This window comes from Hemicordylus capensis, chromosome 2, assembly GCF_027244095.1.
Source record: "Hemicordylus capensis ecotype Gifberg chromosome 2, rHemCap1.1.pri, whole genome shotgun sequence".
Taxonomy (NCBI): domain Eukaryota; kingdom Metazoa; phylum Chordata; class Lepidosauria; order Squamata; family Cordylidae; genus Hemicordylus; species Hemicordylus capensis.
In genome coordinates this window covers 288,960,051-288,983,081 of record NC_069658.1, presented here as the reverse complement: position 1 = coordinate 288,983,081, position 23,031 = coordinate 288,960,051, and the positions used below count along the sequence as shown (strand labels likewise).

At 41.0% G+C, this 23,031-nt stretch overlaps 1 protein-coding gene and 1 long non-coding RNA gene across 3 annotated transcripts in view; one reads left to right on the top strand and one right to left on the bottom strand.

The window, feature by feature from the left end:
* Positions 1-1,008: 1,008 nt before the first annotated feature.
* Positions 1,009-9,696, top strand: LOC128347331 (uncharacterized). Its single transcript, XR_008317515.1, has 3 exons — positions 1,009-1,057; positions 3,982-4,239; positions 9,572-9,696. It is a non-coding gene; the product is annotated as an uncharacterized LOC128347331 (long non-coding RNA).
* Positions 9,697-10,239: 543 nt separating this feature from the next.
* LRRN1 (leucine rich repeat neuronal 1) overlaps positions 10,240-23,031 on the bottom strand; it is a 57,106-nt gene continuing 44,314 nt past the window's right edge. For both annotated transcript variants that reach the window (XM_053301801.1, XM_053301803.1), the window contains exon 2: positions 10,240-13,378. In XM_053301801.1, the coding sequence (XP_053157776.1) occupies positions 10,991-13,141 (2,151 nt within the window). In that variant the 5' untranslated portion in view covers positions 13,142-13,378 and the 3' untranslated portion in view covers positions 10,240-10,990. The remainder of the gene's footprint in view (positions 13,379-23,031) is intronic.

Here is a 23,031-nt window from a genome sequence, read left to right as displayed (position 1 = left end):
TTAAATATCTTGTCTGTGTCTCTTCTGAAGAAAAGAAAAGAAAAATGATTCTACAGTACCCTGACCATATTTGCACTTGCAGAAGAGTACTTGAGTGGTGGTTTAAAGTGCTTCAAGGAGAAAAAACCCTCACATGTCAATCGCCACTAGTGTGGTGGCTATAGGCCATCTCCAGCCTCAGAGGCAAGATGCCTCTAAATACCAGTTGCAGCGGAGCAACAGCAAGAGGGAGAGCATGCCCTCACCTCTTGCCTATGGGCTTCTCAGGGGCATCTGGTGGGCCATTGTGTGAAACAATATGCTGGACTGGATGGGCCTTGAACCTGATCCAGCAGGGATGTTCTTATAGAAAAATACAAAGTCTTCTTTGTCAACATGAAGAGAGGGTTGTGTCATATTTCAGATATTTAAAAATCTGTTATCGCCTTTTATACTTTCCCCAAAGATGCATGTAGAAGCCTAATTATGCTCTTGAATTGAAAATGTGAACAGTCTTAAAGTGTTTTACATTTGCTGGCATCATCTTTCCCTCTTGAGTATGATCATGGACAAGAAAAGTTTCAAGTTCCCTCTCTGGCTTCTCCAAGATAGGGCTGAGAGAGATTCTTGCCTGCAACCTTGGAGAAGCCGCTGCCAGTCTGTGAAGACAATACTGAGCTAGATAGACCAATGGTCTGACTCAGTATATGGCAGCTTCCTATGTTCCTAAGGATAAACAGCAGCGCCAGCATGTGATCATGTTGGGGCTGCTGCAAGTACATGCCAGCCCTGACATAAAGGACATGTTGACACATTCTTGGCACATCCTTTACTCATCTGTAAGGGGTGATCATCCAAATCATCCCTCTGCATGCACTGTAAAATCTTGTTTGTTTAGGGGTTTGCAGCACATGGAGAAGGGCAATTCAGATGTCCACCCCTTAAACACAAGTAAAGGATGTGCATTGAATGCATTGCCACATCCTTTAGTGATGTCATAGCAGGCATGTTCTCTCAGTGTTCCCAACATGATCGTGTGTTGGGGATGCTGTACTGGCTCATTTATTGACAGCTAGAGGTAAATCTACTTTTTTTTAAACCAGTTGAATGTGTATTCAAATGGGGTATTTAAAAGAGGGATAAATAAATCCTTATAAACTGTACATGCATTTGATTCAAAAGCCCTCTTAAAGATGTTATAAAAATTGTGGACACTGTATGCGAAGCCCTGTCCCTACTGAGACAACCCAGCATTCCAGTCATACAGCATTTGTCTTTGCAGACAAATGCTGTAACTGTGGACAGAGAGGAGGCGGGGCTTCTGGGTGTGTCAGCATGACAGCACAGCTTCAGGGCATGCTCTCAGGGAAGTTGCATGCAAGTACAGCATTCAATGCTTCATTATGTGGGGAGAAGGCTTAACCATAAGGACCTATTAGGACTATATTGTGTTGTACATATGTAAAGGTGTCTGTATCCATGTAGATGTTTTTGTATATGACAGTACATATATATAGAGTTTAAAAGTGAACCTAGGTATACACCCCCTCAAATGCAGGGTACAGATAGGAAATGTACTGCTGTACATGTATTGAATGTAATTTGTGAATTATTGTATGTTCATACACTGCACACAGCATGTACCTGCATTGAACATAACGTGTCTACAGTAGTCCCTCGCCAACGAGGGTTCCATTTCCAGAAAACCTTGTGGTTGGCAAATTCGCAGTAGATGAGCCATTGAAACCGGTGGCAAACAGAGGGTTAGGGGAATTGCGGTTGCAGAAAGACTGAAAATATGGTAAAAAAATAGAATCGCCCCTTGACCCCGAAAATCACCCCAACCCCCAGGTTTAAAAAAAACCTCACCAATCCGTAGATACTTGGGTTGCAGATGGCGAGAGCAGTCACAATTTCCCAGTCGCTAATACTCAAATCCGTGATTGATGAGGGAGGACTGTATAAAGCTTGCAATAGCCATTGTAATGTAATTGTGTGGGGGGTGGGGGTGGGGGTGGGAATCCAGTTAAGTTCTCCTGTACACCATTTAGTTGTTGTATTTTATGACCATAATCAGATGAAAGTTGTAATTGTCAAAATATTTTACTCCAAAATTAAAGTCTAAAATCTTCTCTTCCTCTGATGGAGGGCAGGATGCCTCCTTGTCTTAAAGAGGCAATCATTAGACCACTTCTGAAGAAGCCTGCCTTCGATCCCTCTAAGTTAAGCAACTACAGGTCTGGGCAAGGTGATTGAGGTGGTGGCCTCCTAGCTGCAGGCGGTCTTGGAGGAAACTGATTATCTAGACTGACTATCATTGTCTGGGGGCACTTCTGGATCTGAACATCTCCCCGGTGTCCCAGGTTGAGGCGGTGGCCAGAGGTGCTTTTTATCAGCTGTGGCTGATACGCCAGCTGCATCCATTTCTTGAAACGAATGACTTCAGAACAATAGTACATTTGCTGGTCACCTCCAGACTTGACTACTGCAATGCGGTCTATATGGGGCTGCCGTTGTACATAGTCTGGAAACTGCAGTTAGTCCAGAATGGAGCAGCCAGGTTGGTCTTTGGGTCATCTAGGAGAGACCATATTACTCCTGTGTTGAAAGAACTACACTGGCTGCGAATAAGTTTACAGGCAAAATACAAGGTGCTGGTTACCTATAAAGCCCTAAAGAGCTTAGGCCCTGGGTACTTAAGATAACGTCTTCTTCACCATGAGCCCCACCGCCTGTTAAGGTCATCTGGAGAGGTTCGGCTGCGGTTTCCACCAACTCATTTGGTGGCTACTCAGGAACGGGCGGTCTCCACTGCTGTCCCTGGACTTTGGAATGTGTTCCCTGTTAAAATAAGAGCCTCCCCATCTCTGGAAACCTTTAAAAAGGCACTAAAGGCATATTTATTCACCCAGGCTTTTACTTAGATTTATAGAATACTTTTAATGTTGTGTTTTAAATGATTTTAATGTTGAAATGATTTTAATTGTAAACCACCCAGAGATGCGAGTTTGGGGCAGTATAAAAATATGTTAAATTAGGAAAAGTTCAGGGGTAAAGCCACATCACCTTTTTTTGAATTTTGAGGGAAGCATGTAATGGAAGACCACTGCCTTGACTCAACAAATTAAGATTCAACAAGTTCTTAAAAGTAAAACTAGATATGTTGACAAACTTCTTGAAGTATGAGCTTTGAGAAGATCTTTGGAGACTGAAAATGGTCATTGTTCACACAAGGCAATTTTAAAGTGTAAGCCTGAGCATGGAGTTCACCAGCATTTATAATCTCCTCCCCTTTCGTATTGCTAATCCACTTCCTACAGCTCCTCCCACGCCCCGCGCCCCCAACACATTTCCCTGTCATTTATTTACTGGTCTGGAGATGGCAGCAGCAGCAGAGGCATTCAGGGATGATGAAGGGTTTTTTTCTTTCTTCTGTTGTCACTATGGCACTCTGCAGAGCAGTATGCTAGGAATAAAAGCAGCATGCATACCAGGAGTGGTTTTGTTTCCCCCTACTTTGTTGCCCTGACACATTACAGTGGCCCTTGGAACTACAGCCAATGGCAGAATCCCTTTGAAAAACTCCAAATCCAAAGGGCCTCTGCAGCTCTCCTCTTGAATAGCTCCTCTGGAAGGGGAGAGGGGAAAAAAAAATTTATGAGTTAATCTGAGGCAACTGTGGCCATCTCTGTATATATTGTTATGCGGGGGGGGATGCGAACTTATGCTGCTTCAGAAGCCAGAACAAGATAAGCCACTGCAGGTTAAATGAATACAACATACAGAAGACAGAAAAGAGCTGTCAGCAATCCATAATACTTGGGGACAAGGTGTTCAGATAATGATCCTTGGTGAGAAAATATGGATATTTAAAAATAGAGGCCTCTTGTGTATTTGTATCTGTGAAATGTGGGAAGGTATGACTTGCATTTCAGAAGGGTGGGGAGTATAACTAGGCAGCAGATCTTTGCTTTTATATCATGTTTCTTTTCCCCCATGCAGATTAGCCATCTACAGTATATGACACATGAACCTGTGAATAAGAGCCATACCTTCATCTCAGCTTAGTATAACTGAGGGTAGTGCTGATCAAAATCTGCTTTATCTAACCTCAGCTGTTAACGGAAATTAGATGTTGCTTTCCAATAAAGTTATGGCTTCCCTCAGGAATGCCTCAAATTGCAATTGAAGTTATTGAAAAAACAATCTTGATGTTGCGCTGTGAAGCTCCCGTCGAAAAATCCAAGTCTTGGACAGCAGGTAAGCTTGTGTGCTATGGTCTGGAGCTCTAAAAAGTAGAAAAGTATTTGAGCTTTTGAGATGGAAGCCATATTCATACATTATCACACAATGTCTTCAAGACATAATAGCACATTTCCTATTTGCATTCCATATTTGAGGCAGCTTGTGCACAGGTCCACTTTCAAAATGAACACATGTACAGTTATTCAGACAAAAGCATGTTCATGTGTTCAAACACCTGCACATACAGTATGCACAGCATGTCTGAATAGGGCTATAGTCCTTTAGACAAGCAAAGTTAATTAACTGAACACATATTACAAAGATTTCAGACTTCCCCTTTTCAACACTTAGTATTACTTTTGCAAGACTAATATCAGCTCTATTATTTATTGAACAGAGCCAATATCATGGTTGTAATTGTATTACATGAGTTGTAATTTTATTAACATCTTTCCACAGTGGCCTTTGAGGGTCTACCTCTGGCATATTTGAGAATTGGTATCAGTGTTATGTAATTGGTATCAGTGTTATGTAACCTCAATAATATGATGTTTTATAGTTGTTTTGCTGAATTAATCTAAATACTGGAAAGGTTGTCAATACACATGGCATGTTATTCTACACAAAACATTCTGAACAATAACACAAGTATTTCGTATCTAAGGAGGAGGAGAAAGTGTCATGAGTAATTTCCTACACCTGGCTTTTCACCAGTACACAACACTATCGTCTGTGGCATGAGGCTTCCTTTTTCTGCCCAGATTACATAACACTTCTGACGAGTCGATTATGGGAATAGCTGGCCACAAACATGAACTAAAGTTTATCATGTCATTGCTCACCAAATCTGTAATGGCATGCCAAAAAGTCACAATACTTATGATAGAACAAAGCATCACCAGTATGGGCAGTAAAACAAGTGTCCTGGTATACACAAAATTGGTTGTGTCTACATTAGATGTGGCCTTAAGGAGCAAGGGTAAGGATTAAAAAGAGAGAGAAAGTTAGTTCGTGATGTTGTGGTAAAGAGCCACAGGTTGGTAAGACATACCTCGAGTTATTCCCAGCGGAGGGGTAAGTACAAGGAGGTTCGTATAGCAACACAGAAAGCAAGGAGTGAGCAGACAAGGATCTTCTCCTCGGCCTGTGCCATTGGTTAACTACACTTACCAAGACTATTTTGACTCATATTGTAAGAAAAGGACAACTAAACAAAAGTACTCCTACCTATAACTGAAGACAATGGACTTGTTTACACATTCCACATAGGCTTTAAATTGCTCCATGTGGCATATCACCACATGGCAAGCTGTTCATAGGCTATGGGGGAAAATCCCCTGGTCACATGGAATTGCTGCAAGAATGTTTCACCTCACGTGGACAGTGGATTTGAAGCAATTTGAATTAGGCTTTACAATAATCTGTGTCACTTATTTCTGGGTGTATTTCTGATCTAGTGCTTCTTTCTATCTAGCTCTTATACATGCTCACTGAAGTGGTGGGGGAGAAAAATTGGATCTTTCCCACCAGTTCCCATGTCCATCAGATAACACTGTTCAGATAAAGATGTGAATAGAACCTATGCATGTACAAGTTGTGCGTACAAACGTGCTCTCTATGCAGTTGGGCACCCTGCAAAAGCAGGGTCTCTGCTTGCATATATAGTTAGCAATAGCAATAGCACTTACATTTATATACCGCTCTATAGCCGGAGCTCTCTAAGCGGTTTACAATGATTTAGCATATTGCCCCCAACATTCTGGGTACTCATTTTACCGACCTCGGAAGGATGGAAGGCTGAGTCAACCTTGAGCCCCTGGTCAGGATCGAACTTGTAACCTTCTGGTTACAGGGTGGCAGTTTTACCACTGCGCCACCAGGGGCTCCCTGGTTGTGTTCATTTAGACTTTGTGTTCATTTGTGTTCATTTAGACTTTGTTCAGCACTTCAGATGAACACATGAAGGCTGGGGGTGGAGCAAGGGGCACAATCTTTCATACACATTCAGGAAATGCCAGTATGTCATCTGAAAAGGACTACAATCACATGCCTGATGATAAGCATTTAAGGACTTATTACAGCAGGGCTGTAATGATACAACTTCAGCCCTCCTGCAGATGTTGGCCTACAACTTCCATCTTACCTGGAATATTGGCCACTGTGGCTGGGGGTTATGGGAGTTGTAGTCCAAAAACAGCTTGTGGAGGTGGCTATGTTGAACAGGCCTGCATTACAGACACTTAACTTAATGTTTGCCATGAGTCAAACTACAATTTGGCTGACTGGGCAAGGGTAACGGCAGAGAAGCAGAGATTGTCACAAATGCTGCTTGCACAGGCACCCATTTTTAAAAACAGGCTGTCTTCCAGCTTTGCTGCAGCCACGACACAGAAGATTCTGGCTTCGTTAGCCTGTGCATCACGTCAGCCAACATCCCTTAAATATATTTACCAATGTATCAGTCTGTCACGCATAAAACAACCCCAAGTTATACAAGTCACTTTTACAAGTGTTTTGCTTTTTAAATTCTGCATTCCACTTCTTCTTGCAATAGTAGAACTCAAAATTCATTAATTTCACAGGTGGGAAAACCTCTAGACTTTTAATTGGCTTCACAATAAATGAACAAAATTACATTGGGTCTCAGCTCATTCAGCTTGTCAAATTATATTTAGTAAGAAAAAGAAGAATGGCATAGAGGAAAATAACTTTCATTTGCTCATAGCAGAAAAAGGCAGCAAGGTGGATTATTGTGAAGGTTAAAACTAAAATTCTTCTTGTTGAGTTGCTTGTGCTTGATCTGACTCATACTGACATAATCATCAGTGGTCATGGTTTCCAAGGGAGAGACCTTGCAAAAAGGAAGGAAGTTGGTGAAGGATTAGAAGGGGAAACAATCTAAAACAAAATATAAATAAGTCATTAACTAGAACCTTTCTGTGCTTCATGCTATCTTGCTGAGCTGTAAAATCAAATCCTCTTAGGGAAAATGTGTAGGTCTTTTCAAAGTGTGTGAGAGGAATGACTGCCACATGAAGGCCACTTAAAATGCACCTCCCGTGGCAAAATAAGTGGGAAAACTAAAGAATAAACTGACAACTTACTTTATCCAACAGAGAATGTAATGTCATAGAGAATGTGCGGATGTTGAATACGGAACAAGTTTCTCTGCCTCTGCAAATGGCAGGCACTGGATGGGATAATAATTATTTTTTAAACTGTATGTTACTAGGAAGAGGGGAGGATGAGTCATGGAGCACTGCTTTCAGCAAGCAGTCTTATGTTATCTTCACCCAGGAGTGGCCCAAGCCATTTTGCTGCTTGAGAGGATGGACAATATGACAACCGCCCATCCGTGGGCAGATGCTCACCATTCTCAGGCCCTGCTACTGAGGCAGTAGCTCAGCAAGTGCTCTCAGACATCACCAAGACAGGCCATGGCAACAGGACTGTTCCTAGCTTGCATCAGGAATGGGAGAAGAGGAGAAAGAGGGGCAGTGCAAGGAGAGGGAAATGAACAGCATGCCCCAGTGGAGTGAAGAAGGGCGACTGCAGTTGGTGGCAGGGAGGCCCATATGGTAGTGTCTGTGGTGCCAAGCTCTGGCACTTGCTGCCCCCCTGAACATTTTCTCACACCTGTACCTCACCCTACCTCATGGAAGGGCCACCCCATCTGAATCATCTAATTCCATCCTCTACTCCCATGCCATTGGGAAGCAGAGTGAAACCACTAGACAGTGCTAGGTCTGTAACCCAGACGGGCCAATGGACCATACTCTTCTAGCCAAGGCCTCTCCCCTTCAGTACTGGACAATCACAGTTAACATCCACTAGCATCCACCAAAATAGCAAGAAGGAGACCATGTCTCAAGATGCTATGGAATATGAGGTTCTTTTAATTATTAACTCTGCTGAAAGTTTACTGCTTGTTAACTTGTAATGGATTGAAGTTAGCAAGCAGTAACTGTTGGCCACAGTGGTCAGATGCAGTCCAAAAACAGCTTTGAGGGACAAGTTGTACAACGGCCATAGTTGGCGGGAGGGAAAAGGTGCTGGAGGACGAGGCTGCTACGGGGAGTTGATTGGACTGCACATGATCCCCCACCCCCACTGGTTGCTGCAACGACAGCAAGGCAACCTGCAGTAAAAGCTGCTCGCTTTGTCTGTGGGCAGGGATAAGGGAATGGTGTACACCCTTCGCCCCTTTGCGTCCTTTAACGGACCACTTTTTTTTCTTGCCCCTCTCCAACCCATGTGGGGAGGGGAAAAGATGGGGGCAGCGCTTAGCTGCCTCGGCCTTGTGAGTGGCCCTGCCCCTATCCTCCCCACCCCCGGGCCTTCTGAGAGTTAAAAGTATCCCCTGCTTGGGAAAGATCCATGCCAATTTAAGGAAGAGGATGGAGAAGGGGAATAAGGAAAGTATAGCTAACCAATCTGAATCAATGAAGGAAAGTGGGGCAGGAGCCCCAAGAAGCCTGTCTTACCAGGAGCAGAGACAGGAAGGAACTGGGGATATGAGCTGGAGCATGTTGGGAGAGGGGATGGACCACCAGACACCTTAAACTACCTGAATTTCCCGTCTATTGGAAGCAAGAGGAAGAAGCTAACCCTTTGTAAGCCGTGACCTCCTGCTTCAAGGGGGAAGACACTGTCTGCTAGACTCAGCTCCAGGAAGCTGAAACATGGCAGATGAGAATTATTGCTGGCTCTCCCATGCCTAGGGAAGGATTCAAGGGGTGGAAAGGATGACACCTGCTGTCATCCTGGGGCTTACATCACTTCTGAACATGCCTCCAATCAAAATACCCATACACTTCAAGAGGCACAAGAGTGTACATACAGCAAATGTCAATATGTATTCAGAGGAATACCTCAGCAGTCTTTGCCCACAGCAGGCATTATCATCTGCTGCGTGTCCACTAACTTTGCATTACTACATACCTAAATGCCTTAGCTCCAAGAAAAACTGAAACCACAAAGTTAGACGGCTAAAGAGGTATGAGAATGCTGTAGGGTGATGCTGCACAGATGCTTTATATACATACTGTTTGCCTCATAGTCAGAAGAGAGTTCCTACATATATATCCCTTTAATTTTCTAAAAAGTCCACATCTGTTGCTAGGGTTGTCTCACTCACTGCAAGCAAAAACATCAAAGCAGAATTACTCTCAAGAGCAGGCCTTGGTTACAGTTTGCCTCTTGCTAAGAAATCCAGTTTATTGTGGGTTAGAAACTTTCTGAAAAAGGGATCCTATCAGAATCTGTGAATCAACATTCCAGTCTGACCCATTAGAAGAGCATTGCTCCTGTTAGTGAAATTTGTTAACATTTGTTATCTCTTAAACAGGCCAGCACTTCAAAGGATCAAATTCTTCGTGCCATCATGTGCGCATGTAATTATAGGGCAGCTCTAGATAATGTAGCAGCTTTCAACACTGTCCGCTGGATGACTGGACATCTTCCACATGAGTGATACAGGTAGCCATTTCCTTATTAGCCAACAGGTTTATAAAGGAGCATCAGAACTTGCTTTTAAACTTTTGAGTTGGTTGTTCTAGGACAGTATTAGAAACAAATGTTATTTATTTTGCTTTGCATCTGTTACAACCAACTTGGGAGAATCTACTTTCTTTTTATCTAGGTGACAGTTGCCATTCTGTGTGTGTTTACTCTTAAATTATTGCCAAATCAGAAACTACCTGTACAGAAAGTGGGGGTGGGGGGGAGTTGCTTGCTCTAAATCGAATACATCAAACAACATCTGACACAGATTTTTTTCCAATCCAATACATCCTCTAATGAAATTCCATCAATAATTTGTCAGGGTGTTTGTTTGTTTTTAAATAAATGTGAGTAAAACCCAAATTAAAAAAAATAGATTTTTAGGAAAAAGTGAAATCTAATTTGACCCAGAGACCCACAGTTTTATATACGTCTGGATATACTGTATTCTGTCAAAACATGATCACCTATTAAAGATGGTGATACAAGTAAAAAGATACATTATTGCGACTCTTCTAAAAAACCAAACAGAACAAAAACTATAATTTATTATACTTCTGTCTTAATTCTATGCCAGGTGTTGGTGGATTACACAGAACAAAAATCTAAGTTCATAAAAGTTTCTACTAAATATAACAAAAGAGCAATTAACATTTAGTTTGTTACATTGAAAAAAAAGTGTACATACTTCAGTTGCTTTGTTAGCTTTACCTAAGCCTCTTGAACTATAAAAAGGGGGGGAAATCAATTGTTCATATTCAAAAAACATTCAAATCAGTTGATACAACATTACAGTACAGCCAACTAACAATGTTCAAAATCTTGTCATCTTATCTCAAGTTAAAGAGTCCTTAGACCAGATTATGACAAAGCTGGTTTAATATTTTCAAGTTGGTATAATTAGATCTTGCAGGACACTGTACTTTCTGTTGATGGCTTCAGAAGAAAGGGGTAATGCTACTTGTAAGTCACAGGGCAATCCCAGCCTTTCCCTAAGTTTTTTCTTCTTCCCAAAGTTAGAACAGCACTGTTAAATTAAGCACAACTAAAAAAAATTGGAAGCTAGGTGAAGCTGCCATTTGTGTGTCAAAACAATTGCGATACGCTATACTAAACAAATTTTGAAATATCCACCTGTCCTCATCACTCTGCCACAAAACTAGCAAAGTCAAAAAATACAAAAGTCTTCAAACTTGTCACTTTTGCAGAATAAAGCAAAAAAGTCTTCGTGCTCCTTACTACCAGAAGCAAAATATTGTCTGGGTTACCACATATAATAGCTTCTGGAAGTGTCCACTTGGGTAGGCTTGGTTTCTGCAGAACCCTCCTTATCCTTTTCACTGTCGCCTTCCCAGAGGTTAATAAGTGGAGGATACAGCTCATTCAGTGGGATAGAGGAGGTCTTTTGCATATATTTTTTCAGTGAATGGTGATAGTTTTTCCTCTTAAACCTTTTAGTAATATAAACAGAAACAGAGGCAAGACTAATAACTGCAAACATTGTTCCCATAACTGCAGCCAGGGCTGTACTTGTTTCTTGGTCAGTAATGTCCAGGGCAAAAGCTGCATTTTTTGTAGTAACATTAACACAGGACTTTTGAGTTTGCTGGTGGATGTTAGATACAGTGAGGCAGACCTCATAATCTGTGGAGGGCTGCAAATGTGTGAGGTTGTATTCATGCACATCAACTGGGACCCTGGCAGTATATGTAATGTGAGGGTTGTCTATTTTCATTGTAGCAGAGGACCATTTTAAGTTAGATGTCATAACATTAGAGTTAACCTTCCAAGAAACTAGAATTGAATGAGATTCTGCTTGCTTTACATAGATTTTCAGCACTTGAGTACCATCCAACAGTGTTCCATTCACTCTTATTGTTGCTACTCTTGTATCTGCACCTTCTATGTTTTGGGCTATACAAGTGTACCTTCCGGAGTCTTCTGTCTGAATATTGGATATTTCCAGAGTCCCTTCACTGCTAAGCCTGTATTTGTCCGAAAGAGTATCAGCAGTTATTTTGTTTCCAAGTGGAGTTACCCAATAAATTTCAGGTTCTGGCTCTGCCATTGCCCGACAGTCCAAGAAGACAGTCATGCCAATGTCCAAATTCAAATGATTTGGGAAAGTGTCATGAGAAATCATTGGAAGACACTGTTCACTGGAATCCTGTATTAACACCTCCTTTACTTGTTGTCCTCTGTATTCTGGTGGCATGGCACAAAACATTGAGAGGGGCTCCATAAAACGGATATTGGTCTTGTTGGAGTTGATCCAGTGGATGACACAGTCACACCTGAGGGGATTACTGTGAATGCTGATCTCACGCAAGTTTGGAAGGGATTCCACTGTTTTTTGGTAGACTGCATTCAAGGCATTGTTGTTAAGCATCAGGCTTTCCAGAGCAGGAACATTCCGAAATGCTAAACGATGTATGTAAGATAACTTTGGGTTGTTTGTGGCTTCAAGCTTGGTAAGTTCAGGAAGATTGTCTAGTGCATATCTGTCAACAGAAACCAGCTCTCCCATATTGTTGATTCCAAGTTCTTTCAAACGAAGCATATTTTTGAAATCTCCTTCTTGGATCTTGTGGATTGGATTTTTGTTGAGATCCAAAAATTTTAAATTTGGAACTTTCTCGAGGGCAAGCTGAGGAACTTTAACCAGCCTGTTGTCATAAAATGAGAGACTTTCAAGACTATCCAAACCTACTAGTGCATTTCCAGGGATGTCAGTCAGGTACATACCAGCCAGAACCAGACTTCTTAAATTTGAGAGTGGTTTGAAGTTCATATCCAGTATTCCAATCACAGGATTTTCTCCAATCATCAGAATTTCCAAGTTGGGTGTAGAATCAAACCAACGACTGTCAATAACTTTTAATTTGTTGGAATTTAGATGAAGTCTTAAAAGATTCTTCAGGCCTGAGAATGCATTTGCAGAAATGGTACTGATTTGGTTATGGTTTATATAAAGTTCCTGAAGATTGCACAGATCTTGTAAGCAGTAATCTGTCATCTCTGTGATCTGATTCTCCTCCAGGTGTAAAGTAGTAAGTTGAGTAAGATTGGAGAGTCCCACATCTTTAATACTAGTGAAATTATTCTGTGAAAAATCCAACTCTGTTAAATTGAAAAGCTGTTGGAGTTCATCTGTGGTCTTGGCAATATTGTTACTTTGTAAGAGCAGAACTTGAGTATCACTGGAAAGATTACTTGGGATTTTTGTTAAACGAAGATCATTGCAGTCAACTGTTGTGGCTTCCCTATAGGTTGACTGGGGTGTAAACCATGGCCTTATCTCACACACACATAATTGTGGACATTCGCTATTCTGTATGGAAGATGCACAAAATGGATTTATGAGCAATCTCAGCACCAAATGGCAAATACTGAAGACAAAACTAATTCTAGCCATGCTGGTTTGCCAATAGGGTCTGCTGCTTAGCCGCTTGTGAGTAACAGATCAAATATATGTTTATAAAAGAAACAGATGAAATGGTTTTTTGTTTGATATACTTGGACATCCAGAAGATGGAAGACACTCCTATGAATTTCTTTGTGGACAGCAAGTGATCCAATGTCTCTTCACCAAGCCTAGCAGTTTTACTCAATCTTCTCTGTGAGCTATTTTAATCAATATATGGCAATATGTCTGAAAAAGAAGGAAAAGAGAGGTATTAATTCATTTAATATTGTTTCTAAATCAAAATCTACTAGCTCCCAGATCCTAGCATATCAGTCCAGTGATCAGTGTTCCCTCCAAGGCGTGCACATGTGCGCCTGCTTGCATGGTTTTTGATGTCCACTCAGTCAATTTTAGATACCACTCAGGTTGAATCGGGAAGGTTCCACTCTGAATGCACGTACACACACAATGTCTTGATACTGCCACCCAGAAGAAAACTCATTCTGCACTCAGATGAAAAACAAAACACTGCCAGTGATACAAGTAATCATTCCTTTCTCTATGTAGTCACTATTAGAGTCTTCTAGGTAACTGTCCATTACAAGTGCAGAGAAAGACTAGTTAAACTTTCCAGCTGTGTTGTAATTTTGTTTTTAGCATGACAGACCTTGAACTTCAAATGGTCCATTTTTCATCTTAAATAAAATAAAATCAATATTCACAATATGGGTCAGAATCTCATGTAGTAAAATATTTCATGGACAATGGCATTTCATAACTGGCCTAGAAACTAAATATCTACCATAACTGGATCCAACTGTTCAGCAAAGTACATATTATCTATAGATCATACTATAGATGAAAACTTTCAAGATATGTTTCATAATCTCTACAGTACTTTGGAAATTAAAATGGAGGAATTGTTACATAAAATGAATTGCTTAAAAAGAAAAACATTTAAAGATGTGACAATATTTCAATACAATGTTGGAATAGGAGAATAATCTGACGTCTGTGCATTTAGAATGCTTTCACTTGTATGAAAACAAATAGTTCAATTTTTCTTATTATGCCTGCAATAATGGTTTTCTTCATTTCTAAGTCAATGAAAGCAGCCCAACTTCTGCTTCACCCCAGGAATGCACAGAACCAAGCTTTAAGCTACACTCACTGCCAATAGGTAGCCGGACAAAATACAAAGTGCTAGTTATAACTTATAAAGCCCTAAACGGCTTAGGCCCTGGGAATCTAAGAGAGTGTCTTCTTCACTACAAGCCCCACCACCCATTGAGGTCATCAGAGGAGGTCCGTCTCCAGTTACCGCTAACTTGTTTGGTGGCTACACAGAGACAGGCCTTTTCGGTTGCTGCCCCAAGATTATGGACCGCACTCCCTGCTGAGATACCATCCTCCCCATCTCTGGCAATTTTCAAAAAACACCTGAAAACCCATCTTTTAACAAACTTTCTCAGCTTCCTAAATTTTTAGGTTTTAATTTCTGGTTTATTTTTGTTAAATTGTTTTTAGTTTTTGTATATGTTTTTAACTGGTTTTATGCTATTGTTAACCACCCAGAGATGAAAGCTTGGGGCGCTGTACAAATTTGATAAATAAAATAAGATCCCTCTTTCGGAACATGCTCTGGTAGGGATGAATAGCACCCAACTTCTGCCTAAGTGCGCAGCATAACAGTTGCCTTTCACTCCATCCTGTATGTCATACAATAGCTCTTGCTCTGTTCTTTAAGGGGAAGGTCACAAGCAAGTCCCTTGAATGACATCCTACAAGTGTGTGTAAGCAAACTTATAACAAGATGATTGGGATTTTCTGGATATATTTTCTTTGCAATCATGACATCATACTTCAGATAAAGTGGCTTAGTAGTTACTTGTCCTGTTGTAGATGATGTCACTTTGTAAGATCCAGATGTAATTTGTTTTAACATTTGCTTCATACCTTCTCTTCAGAATGTAAAGGTTGTCAATCTAAAACAGGTTTGCAGAGGCAATGCAGTTTGAGGAAATTGTTTTGTTTTTAAATTATTAAATGAAGTATCAATAAAATAAAAATAGTTGTGGGATTCTTTAACAAGAGATGACTAGACTATCAGTAATACACTACAGGTATATTATGCTGCAATAACCTGGGAATACTACTGTAAATCTGAGTACAGTGACAAGAAAGCTCATTTAGTATATAGTGGTAAGAACACAGCTACTTTCCTTCAATGACAGACAGAAATATATCCTTGATACAGGAACAAAAACCAGCTTGGCCAGCTAACAGTTGCTTATTTATTATGGCTGCCATCCAAACTAACCTAAGCAACTCACCAAAGTTTTCCATCATGCAAGGAGGAGAAAAGAGGCTTTTTTTGGTAATCGCCCTTCCCTTTTCAAGGACCTGTGCCTCCCAAAACTATGTCCCTAAGGGTATAAGAAAGGGGTGGAAGAGATACGTTGTCTGCCAAACTTTAAGGGTGGGGGTAGGGAAGAGAGATCTGAAGTACAGGGGCCACTGTTCTTGAGATCAGTACCGTGATCTCAAGAAAAGAAAAGTCTTGCTCCTTGATGAAGACAGGCACCCACAATTTATGGTACATGGAATGTGCTTTACTAAGAGATCTTAATGCCCAACAGTGAGGGGGCTCATACAGGAGATGGTGCTCCCTCATATACTTAGGATCCAAGCATTTAGGGCTTTAAAATACAAGACCAGTATCTTGAATTGGGAATGGAAACAACCAATGAGGAGGTTTCAAAACTGGCATTATATGTTCATTAATTATTATTATTATCATTATCATCAAAACTTTTATACCGCCCTTCCAAAAGGCTCAGGGCGGTTTACACTAAAAATGACGGTAAAGACCATGATGGTAAAGACCTGTCAGAAGAACATCTGCCATATTGTGTACTCCAAAACTTTCCCTAATTTCTTGGAAGGGCAGCCCACGTGAAGAGCATTATAGGAATCTAATCCAGAATTTGTTAAAGCATGAATGACAGCTGCCAGATTATCTTCTTCCAGTAGTGGTCACAACTGGTGTACCAACTGAAACTGATAATTTGCACATCAGGCCAGGCCCATCTTTTAGGTGGGGCAACCAAGGTGATCACCCTGAGCCCCATGCTCCCCAAGGTTCTGCAGCCAGACCCAATCACCCCAACACTGCCCATCAGCAACCACTAACATAAGAACATAAGAACAGCCCTGCTGGATCAGGCCCAAGGCCCATCTAGTCCTGCATCCTGTTTCTCAAAGTGGCCCACCAGATGCTGCTGGAAGCCACAGGCAGGAGTTGATAGTGTGCCCTCTCTCCTGCCATTACTCCCCTGCAACTGGTTCTCAGAGCCATCCTGCCTTTGAGACTGGAGAAGGCCGACAGCCCTCCGACTAGTAGCCATTGATGGACCTCTCCTCCATGAAGTTATCCGAACCCCTCTTAAAGCCCCTCACTCCTCATCCCCCACCCACTGTTCAGTATCCCACAAACACAGCACTAAGGAGGTTCATTACCTCAGTCCTCATTCGAGCAATGAGAGAGGCAACTGAACTTCCTGGTGTTGTGGGAGCTGGATACTAAATGAGAGGCACATTAAGCATCAGGGCACATGTACACCTCTCATTTCGTATCCAGTTCCCATGGCACTGGGAAATTTGGTCACCCTTTTCATCACTGGAATGAGGAGGGAGGCAATCAAACTCCTTAGTGATATGCATGCTGGATATTCAGCGTGGCGGGGGTGGTGGTGCAAGGAGCAGCAATGAAGTGTGGCTGATGGGGAGTGCTGCTTACACCCAGCCCTGCATCCTCTTAGGGATGGCCCTACATTAGGCCATAGGTGTAGGGAATCAAAATGTAATTCTGAACAGTCCCAAACACTGAACTGCTCCCCCAAAGGGATGTATGATCTTATGAAAAATAGCTATTTTTTCCATTCAACCAGTCAGAAACACACAATTCAAATCAAAACATATCTTTGGTAGTTAACTACTGCAGACTATAAAGACCATGTAGGAGTTGTTCAGCAGCCTCATATTGATCAAGCACTGAGATGGCAGTTAAATGTGTCCATCAAGTTTATGCAAGCTTTAATGCTTTAGTACATTGTGAGATATTCAGAGTATATCTGTGAAATATTCTCAGTGGTACTTTTCAAGAGGGAATTATCAGAACTTTAAAAGGAAGGGTTAAAATAAAGTATTATATTTCTCTCTCCCCCCTTTTTGTGACTAGTGCTGTTGAGCCAATCTCTGGACCTAATCATCCCTTTAAACTGCCTATGAAAGATCTACATTGCTCAGATGAAAGACAATAAACTGAAATATTCATTGTGTCCTATTTGTGTGTGTCCCCTTTTGACTAGCCCGACTTCAACACACAGAGAAATGGATGACTTCTAACTACAAAGGCTGCCAAATTTGGGTAGCCTCCAACAATATGGGCATGTTGTAGTTACTGTGTGGCCAGATGCTGCCTATGATGGGCTCTCCATATGGTTAGAGCCACCATCTGGTAAGTTTCTGTGCAGCTACAATACAGTTCTAAGATTTAGTAGTCTGCTCTTCAGTATAATAGGATTCTCTAAGCAGCTAACAATATAGCTAAAATAATATAAAGAAGAGACCTCTAGTGACTGTTGCTGGTGTCTATCTCGTGTTTCTTTTTATATCGTGAGCCCTTTGGGGACAGGGATCCATCTTATTTATTATTTCTCTGTGTAAACCACCCTGAGTCATTTTTGGAAGGGCGGTATAGAAATAGAAATAAATAAATACATACATCATAAGCAATAAAATGCAGGTAAGTAGCACGGCATACACAACTCAGTGCAGTGGAGAAATAAAGGAATCTAGAAAATCTCAGAAAAGGAAAACAAGGTTTTACCTGCACTGAAAGGATGGCAAATCTGGTGCCAAACAAGCCTCCCTGGAATGAGAATTCTGAAGTTGGGGAGCCACCGAAGGTCCTCTCTGATGACCACCTGCCTCATATCTGACAGAGGTGGCCAAAGAAGGGCCTCTGAGGAAGATGTTAACACATGAGCAGGCTCACGTGAGAAAAAGTGATTCAAGAGGTATCTGGGTTTCAAGGTATTTAACACACCACAAGCATTTTTATTTGTGCTTAGAAGAGAAGTGAACTGGGAGCCAGTGCAGTTGTTTGAAGACTGGCAAGATTTTGCTGTGTCTGGCCTCAGTCAGTAGTCTAGCTGCTGTATGTTGAACTAACTGTAGAGGAGAGCTGGTCTTGTGGTAGCAAGCATGACTGGTCCCCATAGCTAAGCAGGGTCTGCCCTGGTTGCATCTGAATGGGAGACTTGATGTGTGAGCACTGCAAGATATTCCCTCCAGGGTATGAAGCTGCTCTGGGAAGAGCAGAAGGTTTCAAGTTCCCTCCCTGGCTTCTCCAAGATAGGGCTGAGAGAGATTCCTGCCTGCAACCTTGGAGCAGCCGCTGCCAGTCTGTGAAGACAATACTGAGCTAGATAGACCAATGGTCTGACTCAGTATATGGCAGCTTCCTATGTTCCTAATAGTCTTCAAAAGCAGCCTCACTTAGAATGTGAAGCAGTACTCCAATAGGATGTTGCCAGTCCTGGATAGTCATGGCCAGGCTCTCTCTGCGCATGAAGGGTCACTGCTGGCACATTTTAATTTTTAATACATTTCCGTACCAACTAAATAAAATAGCATAATTGTCTTGGGGCAGAGCAATAGATTCTCTACCATCACCTTTTGGAAATGGCCACCAAGATAGGAATGGGATTACTGAAGCACAGTGACCCTAATTGCTACCTCAGGATCCAGCCAATACCAAGCGCAATAGTATCAAAGGCTGCTGAGAAGTACACAAGAATTAGCAAAGTCTCACACGGACTGTCCATCAAGGTGACCAAAGCCCTTTTTTGTGCCAAACTCAGGCTAGAAACTGGACTGATATGGATCTGGAAATTTAACATCCTCCAGGTGTGGCCAGAGCTGTGCAGCAACCACTCAGTCAACCAAAGAGTCTGTTTGTGACCAGTCAGTCAATGTAGTCAGCCATTATACATATCCAATCCATGAACTAGCATAGTAAAATACTTTGTGAAAATAGGTTTGTAAAATATGTATTTAGCTCCCCATCCAACAAGAAAAACAGCACAGCTTCATGAATTAACTGTTCGGTTATTCTCCATTGGTAAGATCCAAGCACATTCTGAGGGCTCCATTCCCACTCTGCGTGCAGAGCAGTTCTTATAATATGATTGGGAAGGATCTTCGTGTATTTAGATCACTCCCAGTAATCTTGCTATGCCACAGAGCATTTTTCTAAAACACAATCCATTATTTTACTATAATTGATGCCTTGATTATGAAATTCTGCTGCTTATGAAAATCCACAAGCAGAAACATAACCGCTATTCAGCATGGATTGTTCTCAATTATATACTTAAAACGACTATAGTTATCTCTGTTTAGGAGGCTTGTATCTTATACAAAGCTTATATTAAAAACAGACAGACAGGCCAAATTTAGCATGCTGCACATTCAAATTCATTCTTTTGTTAATACTTATACATCTCATCAATTGTATTTCAGATTGAGCAGTTGTAGATTTTTTGTTTTACCAAACAGAATATCCATTTTAAGCATTTCATGCATAATGACTTTACAAGTTAAGAATGAAACTTTTGTTTCTTAGAATAAGCAATTTCCTAGTGCAGGGAGATCTAGTTCTCTAACTGAAATTATGAATAAACTGCATATTATTTCTTCCAATCCCTTCTAGCCAGGGTTGATAAAAATAAATTACTTTTAAAAAGAATAATTGGATTTTTAAAATTTAAATTAGATTTTTAAATTTTAAATTGGATTTTAAGTTTTTAAAAAACCAATCCATAAGATATCATCATGAGTATTAACCATAACTTCTAATTATATTCTATGAACAAGTTAACAGCAGTATATGGGAATGAGAGATAACCTGGTCAATCCTATTCTGCAGGTGTGTACATGCAGCACATGTGTGCGTGCACACATTCACACACTCAAGCCCTTGCCCCTCTCTTTTTCTAAAAGTGCAAAGACCAAGAAGGTCAATAAATGAATAGAGGATTGGGGGGGGGGTGGAGTGGAGCAGATCTGAGCAAGGAATAGGAGTGTCGACAGCAGAGCGGAATAGGAAGTGAACAGAACGTATTAATGCAGTCCTGAGAAAACTCCCCCCTCCCGAATGTATCCCCCCTTGTAGAAGGGACATACCCATCATGGCAGAAGGCTGTAAAAGGGACCCCATTTGGGAATATTTCAGTGAAATTCCTGTACCTGTGGATAAGACAGGCATGCGTGCGAAATGCAAACAGTGCAACAAAGAAGTGCAAGGCCCGGTTGCCTGAATGGACACATCATGAGATGTGTGCACTATTATAGTGTGTACCTGCCTTCTAAAAATGAAACTTACATCTATCCCTAAATATGTGTTAAAAGTTATATTAGACAACAAGAATGTACTTTTACCAATAAATGATTAAATAGAATTTTTCTGACTGATAAATGATTAAAATTGAGTCCTTCTGCAAAGGAGTTTAAATCATGATGATTTAAATCAAAATAAATCCTGATTCTAGCTACAGAATTGTACATATCTATAAATGCATGTCCTCTCCAATGTTAGTTAGCAGAGTAAAACTGTAGCTGGTTTCACTTGTCTTGTTCCATTTCAATTCTTGTGCTTAGGTAAATTCAGAGACTGGCATGCAAAAACAGTTTAAAATAAAGACCACAGATCAGAGTTGTGTGGCGGGGGGGGGGGGGGAAGAGTCAAAATTGATACATTGGAGTTTTAATTACTTTTATAAATGCACATTTGGCAGTTTTCTATACTGAATCTCTAGTTTCAATGAAGACTCAGATGAAAATACAGATGTCAGTTTATCTAGCCAATTCTCATTTAGCAATGAGTCTACTGGAAGGAGACCAGATTTGTTTTACAGAAACATGATATTACAAAGATGACATCAGCTGAAGTCTTCTGTTCAGTGCTCTGGCCGTTACAGAAAGATCCCACTTGCAGAGCAATTATGTCCCTGTGGTTCCGAACAGATCGAAACTATTGAGCATATCCTGCCTGGTTTATAGAGACATTCGTGTCATCCTTATTCTCCCATTGCTAAGCAAGTTCCCGGGACGTTCGAGACAATTCTACAGTTTTCTGTTGCTTTCTGACTCTAACCCTGCCATTACACATGGTGTTGCCAAGTTCTGTGCAGCTGCAATAAGCATCCGTCGAAGGATGATAGGCTGTGAGCCCCCTTAATCCGATTCTTGATGACTCTGGATTGACCTTGCACTTGCCCATGCCTCATTTTATTGCACTGTACAGCATTTTATTACTTTTAAACAATAGTAATATTGTTATTATTATTTTATTCATTCTCATTCTTTGTATTTTAGTACTTCTACCTTTTTTAGTACTCATTTTTTTTAACATTTAATCACCCTCATACATTTTCAGTATTATTAGTTTTTAATGTTTATATATATATATGCATCATCATATAGGTAACCACCTACTACTTCTATTTACCCGTATTCTTTAACATGTACTTTTATGCTGGTCTATGACTGTAATAAAGGATGATGATGTTCAGTGCTCACTATAACTCAGGTCTGTGTATGATTACATGCAAGGATTTTGAAGGCCACTGCAAATCTATAGAGGAATAAAATGACCTTCTCAATGGTACTACTAAGGCAGGGGTACGGATAGGTATTTTAAACACCTGGGTCCTGAGTATCCTTTTGATAATTAAACTCAATCATACCCCCCACCCCAAATTACATTTTTTAAAAAGTCTCTAATATTCTAATACAGCACCTATGAAGGTAGAAGCAGCAGAGAACTATGTGAAGTTTAGAGCGCTCTCCAATGCTCTCCTGGTCAGTCACTAAGAGCTCATATCCCATCAGTGAATATGTGAGCTGTTTTTTTTAAATCTTAATATGCATCACTTTACACTTGCTTACATTGAACCACATTTGCCATTTTGCCACTCAGCTAGTTTGGAGAGATCTGTTTGGAGCTCCTCACAATCTGTTGTGGATTTTACTACCCTAAAGAGTTTAATGTCATCTGCAGATTTGGCCCCTTAGGTGGTTAACCCAACTTCCAAATCATTTATGAACAAGGTAAAGAGCATTCATCCCAGTACTGATCCCTGGAGCACTGTTGGAGCGAAGAAACTAGCAGCATCAACTCTCAGCTGCAATGTCTCGTAGTGACCCAGGGGGAGGGGGTTAGGGTCATGGATAAAAGTGCTGGACTCCTCCCCTCTTTGTTTTTCCGGTGCTAGTCTCCATTTTGTTTCTCCAGAGATGTCTGACTGCTTTGGTCTCTGTCTTCAGCCATGAACTACAGCTGAAATAAGCTGCAGACATTTTCATGTTTGTTTGTAACCTTTTCTTTAAATAAATCCTTGTAGTTCTTCAGTACTAAGGAACTGTCTCAAGACTTCTTGCTTTACTGCTTTCTCACCAAACTGGTTTTGCTCTGCTGTTTGGGGACTGAACTGCCATTCTTCCCCTACACCCACTTCCCTCCATTGTGAAAACTGTCCATTTATTCCTACCCTCCGCTTCCTGTCCTTCAATCAGTTACTGATCCATATATGAACCTGTCCCCTTATCCCATGACTGCTAAGTTTACCCAAGAGCCTTTGGTGGGGAACTTTGTCAAAAGCTTTTTGGAAGTCCAAGTATACTCTGTCAACCGGATCACCTTTATCTACATGCTTGTTCACACTCTCAAAGAATCCCAAAACGTTAGTGAGGCAATACTTGCCCTTGCAGAAGCCATGCTGGTTCTCCTTCAGCAAGGCCTTTTCTTCCATATGTTTAAAAATTTTGTCCTC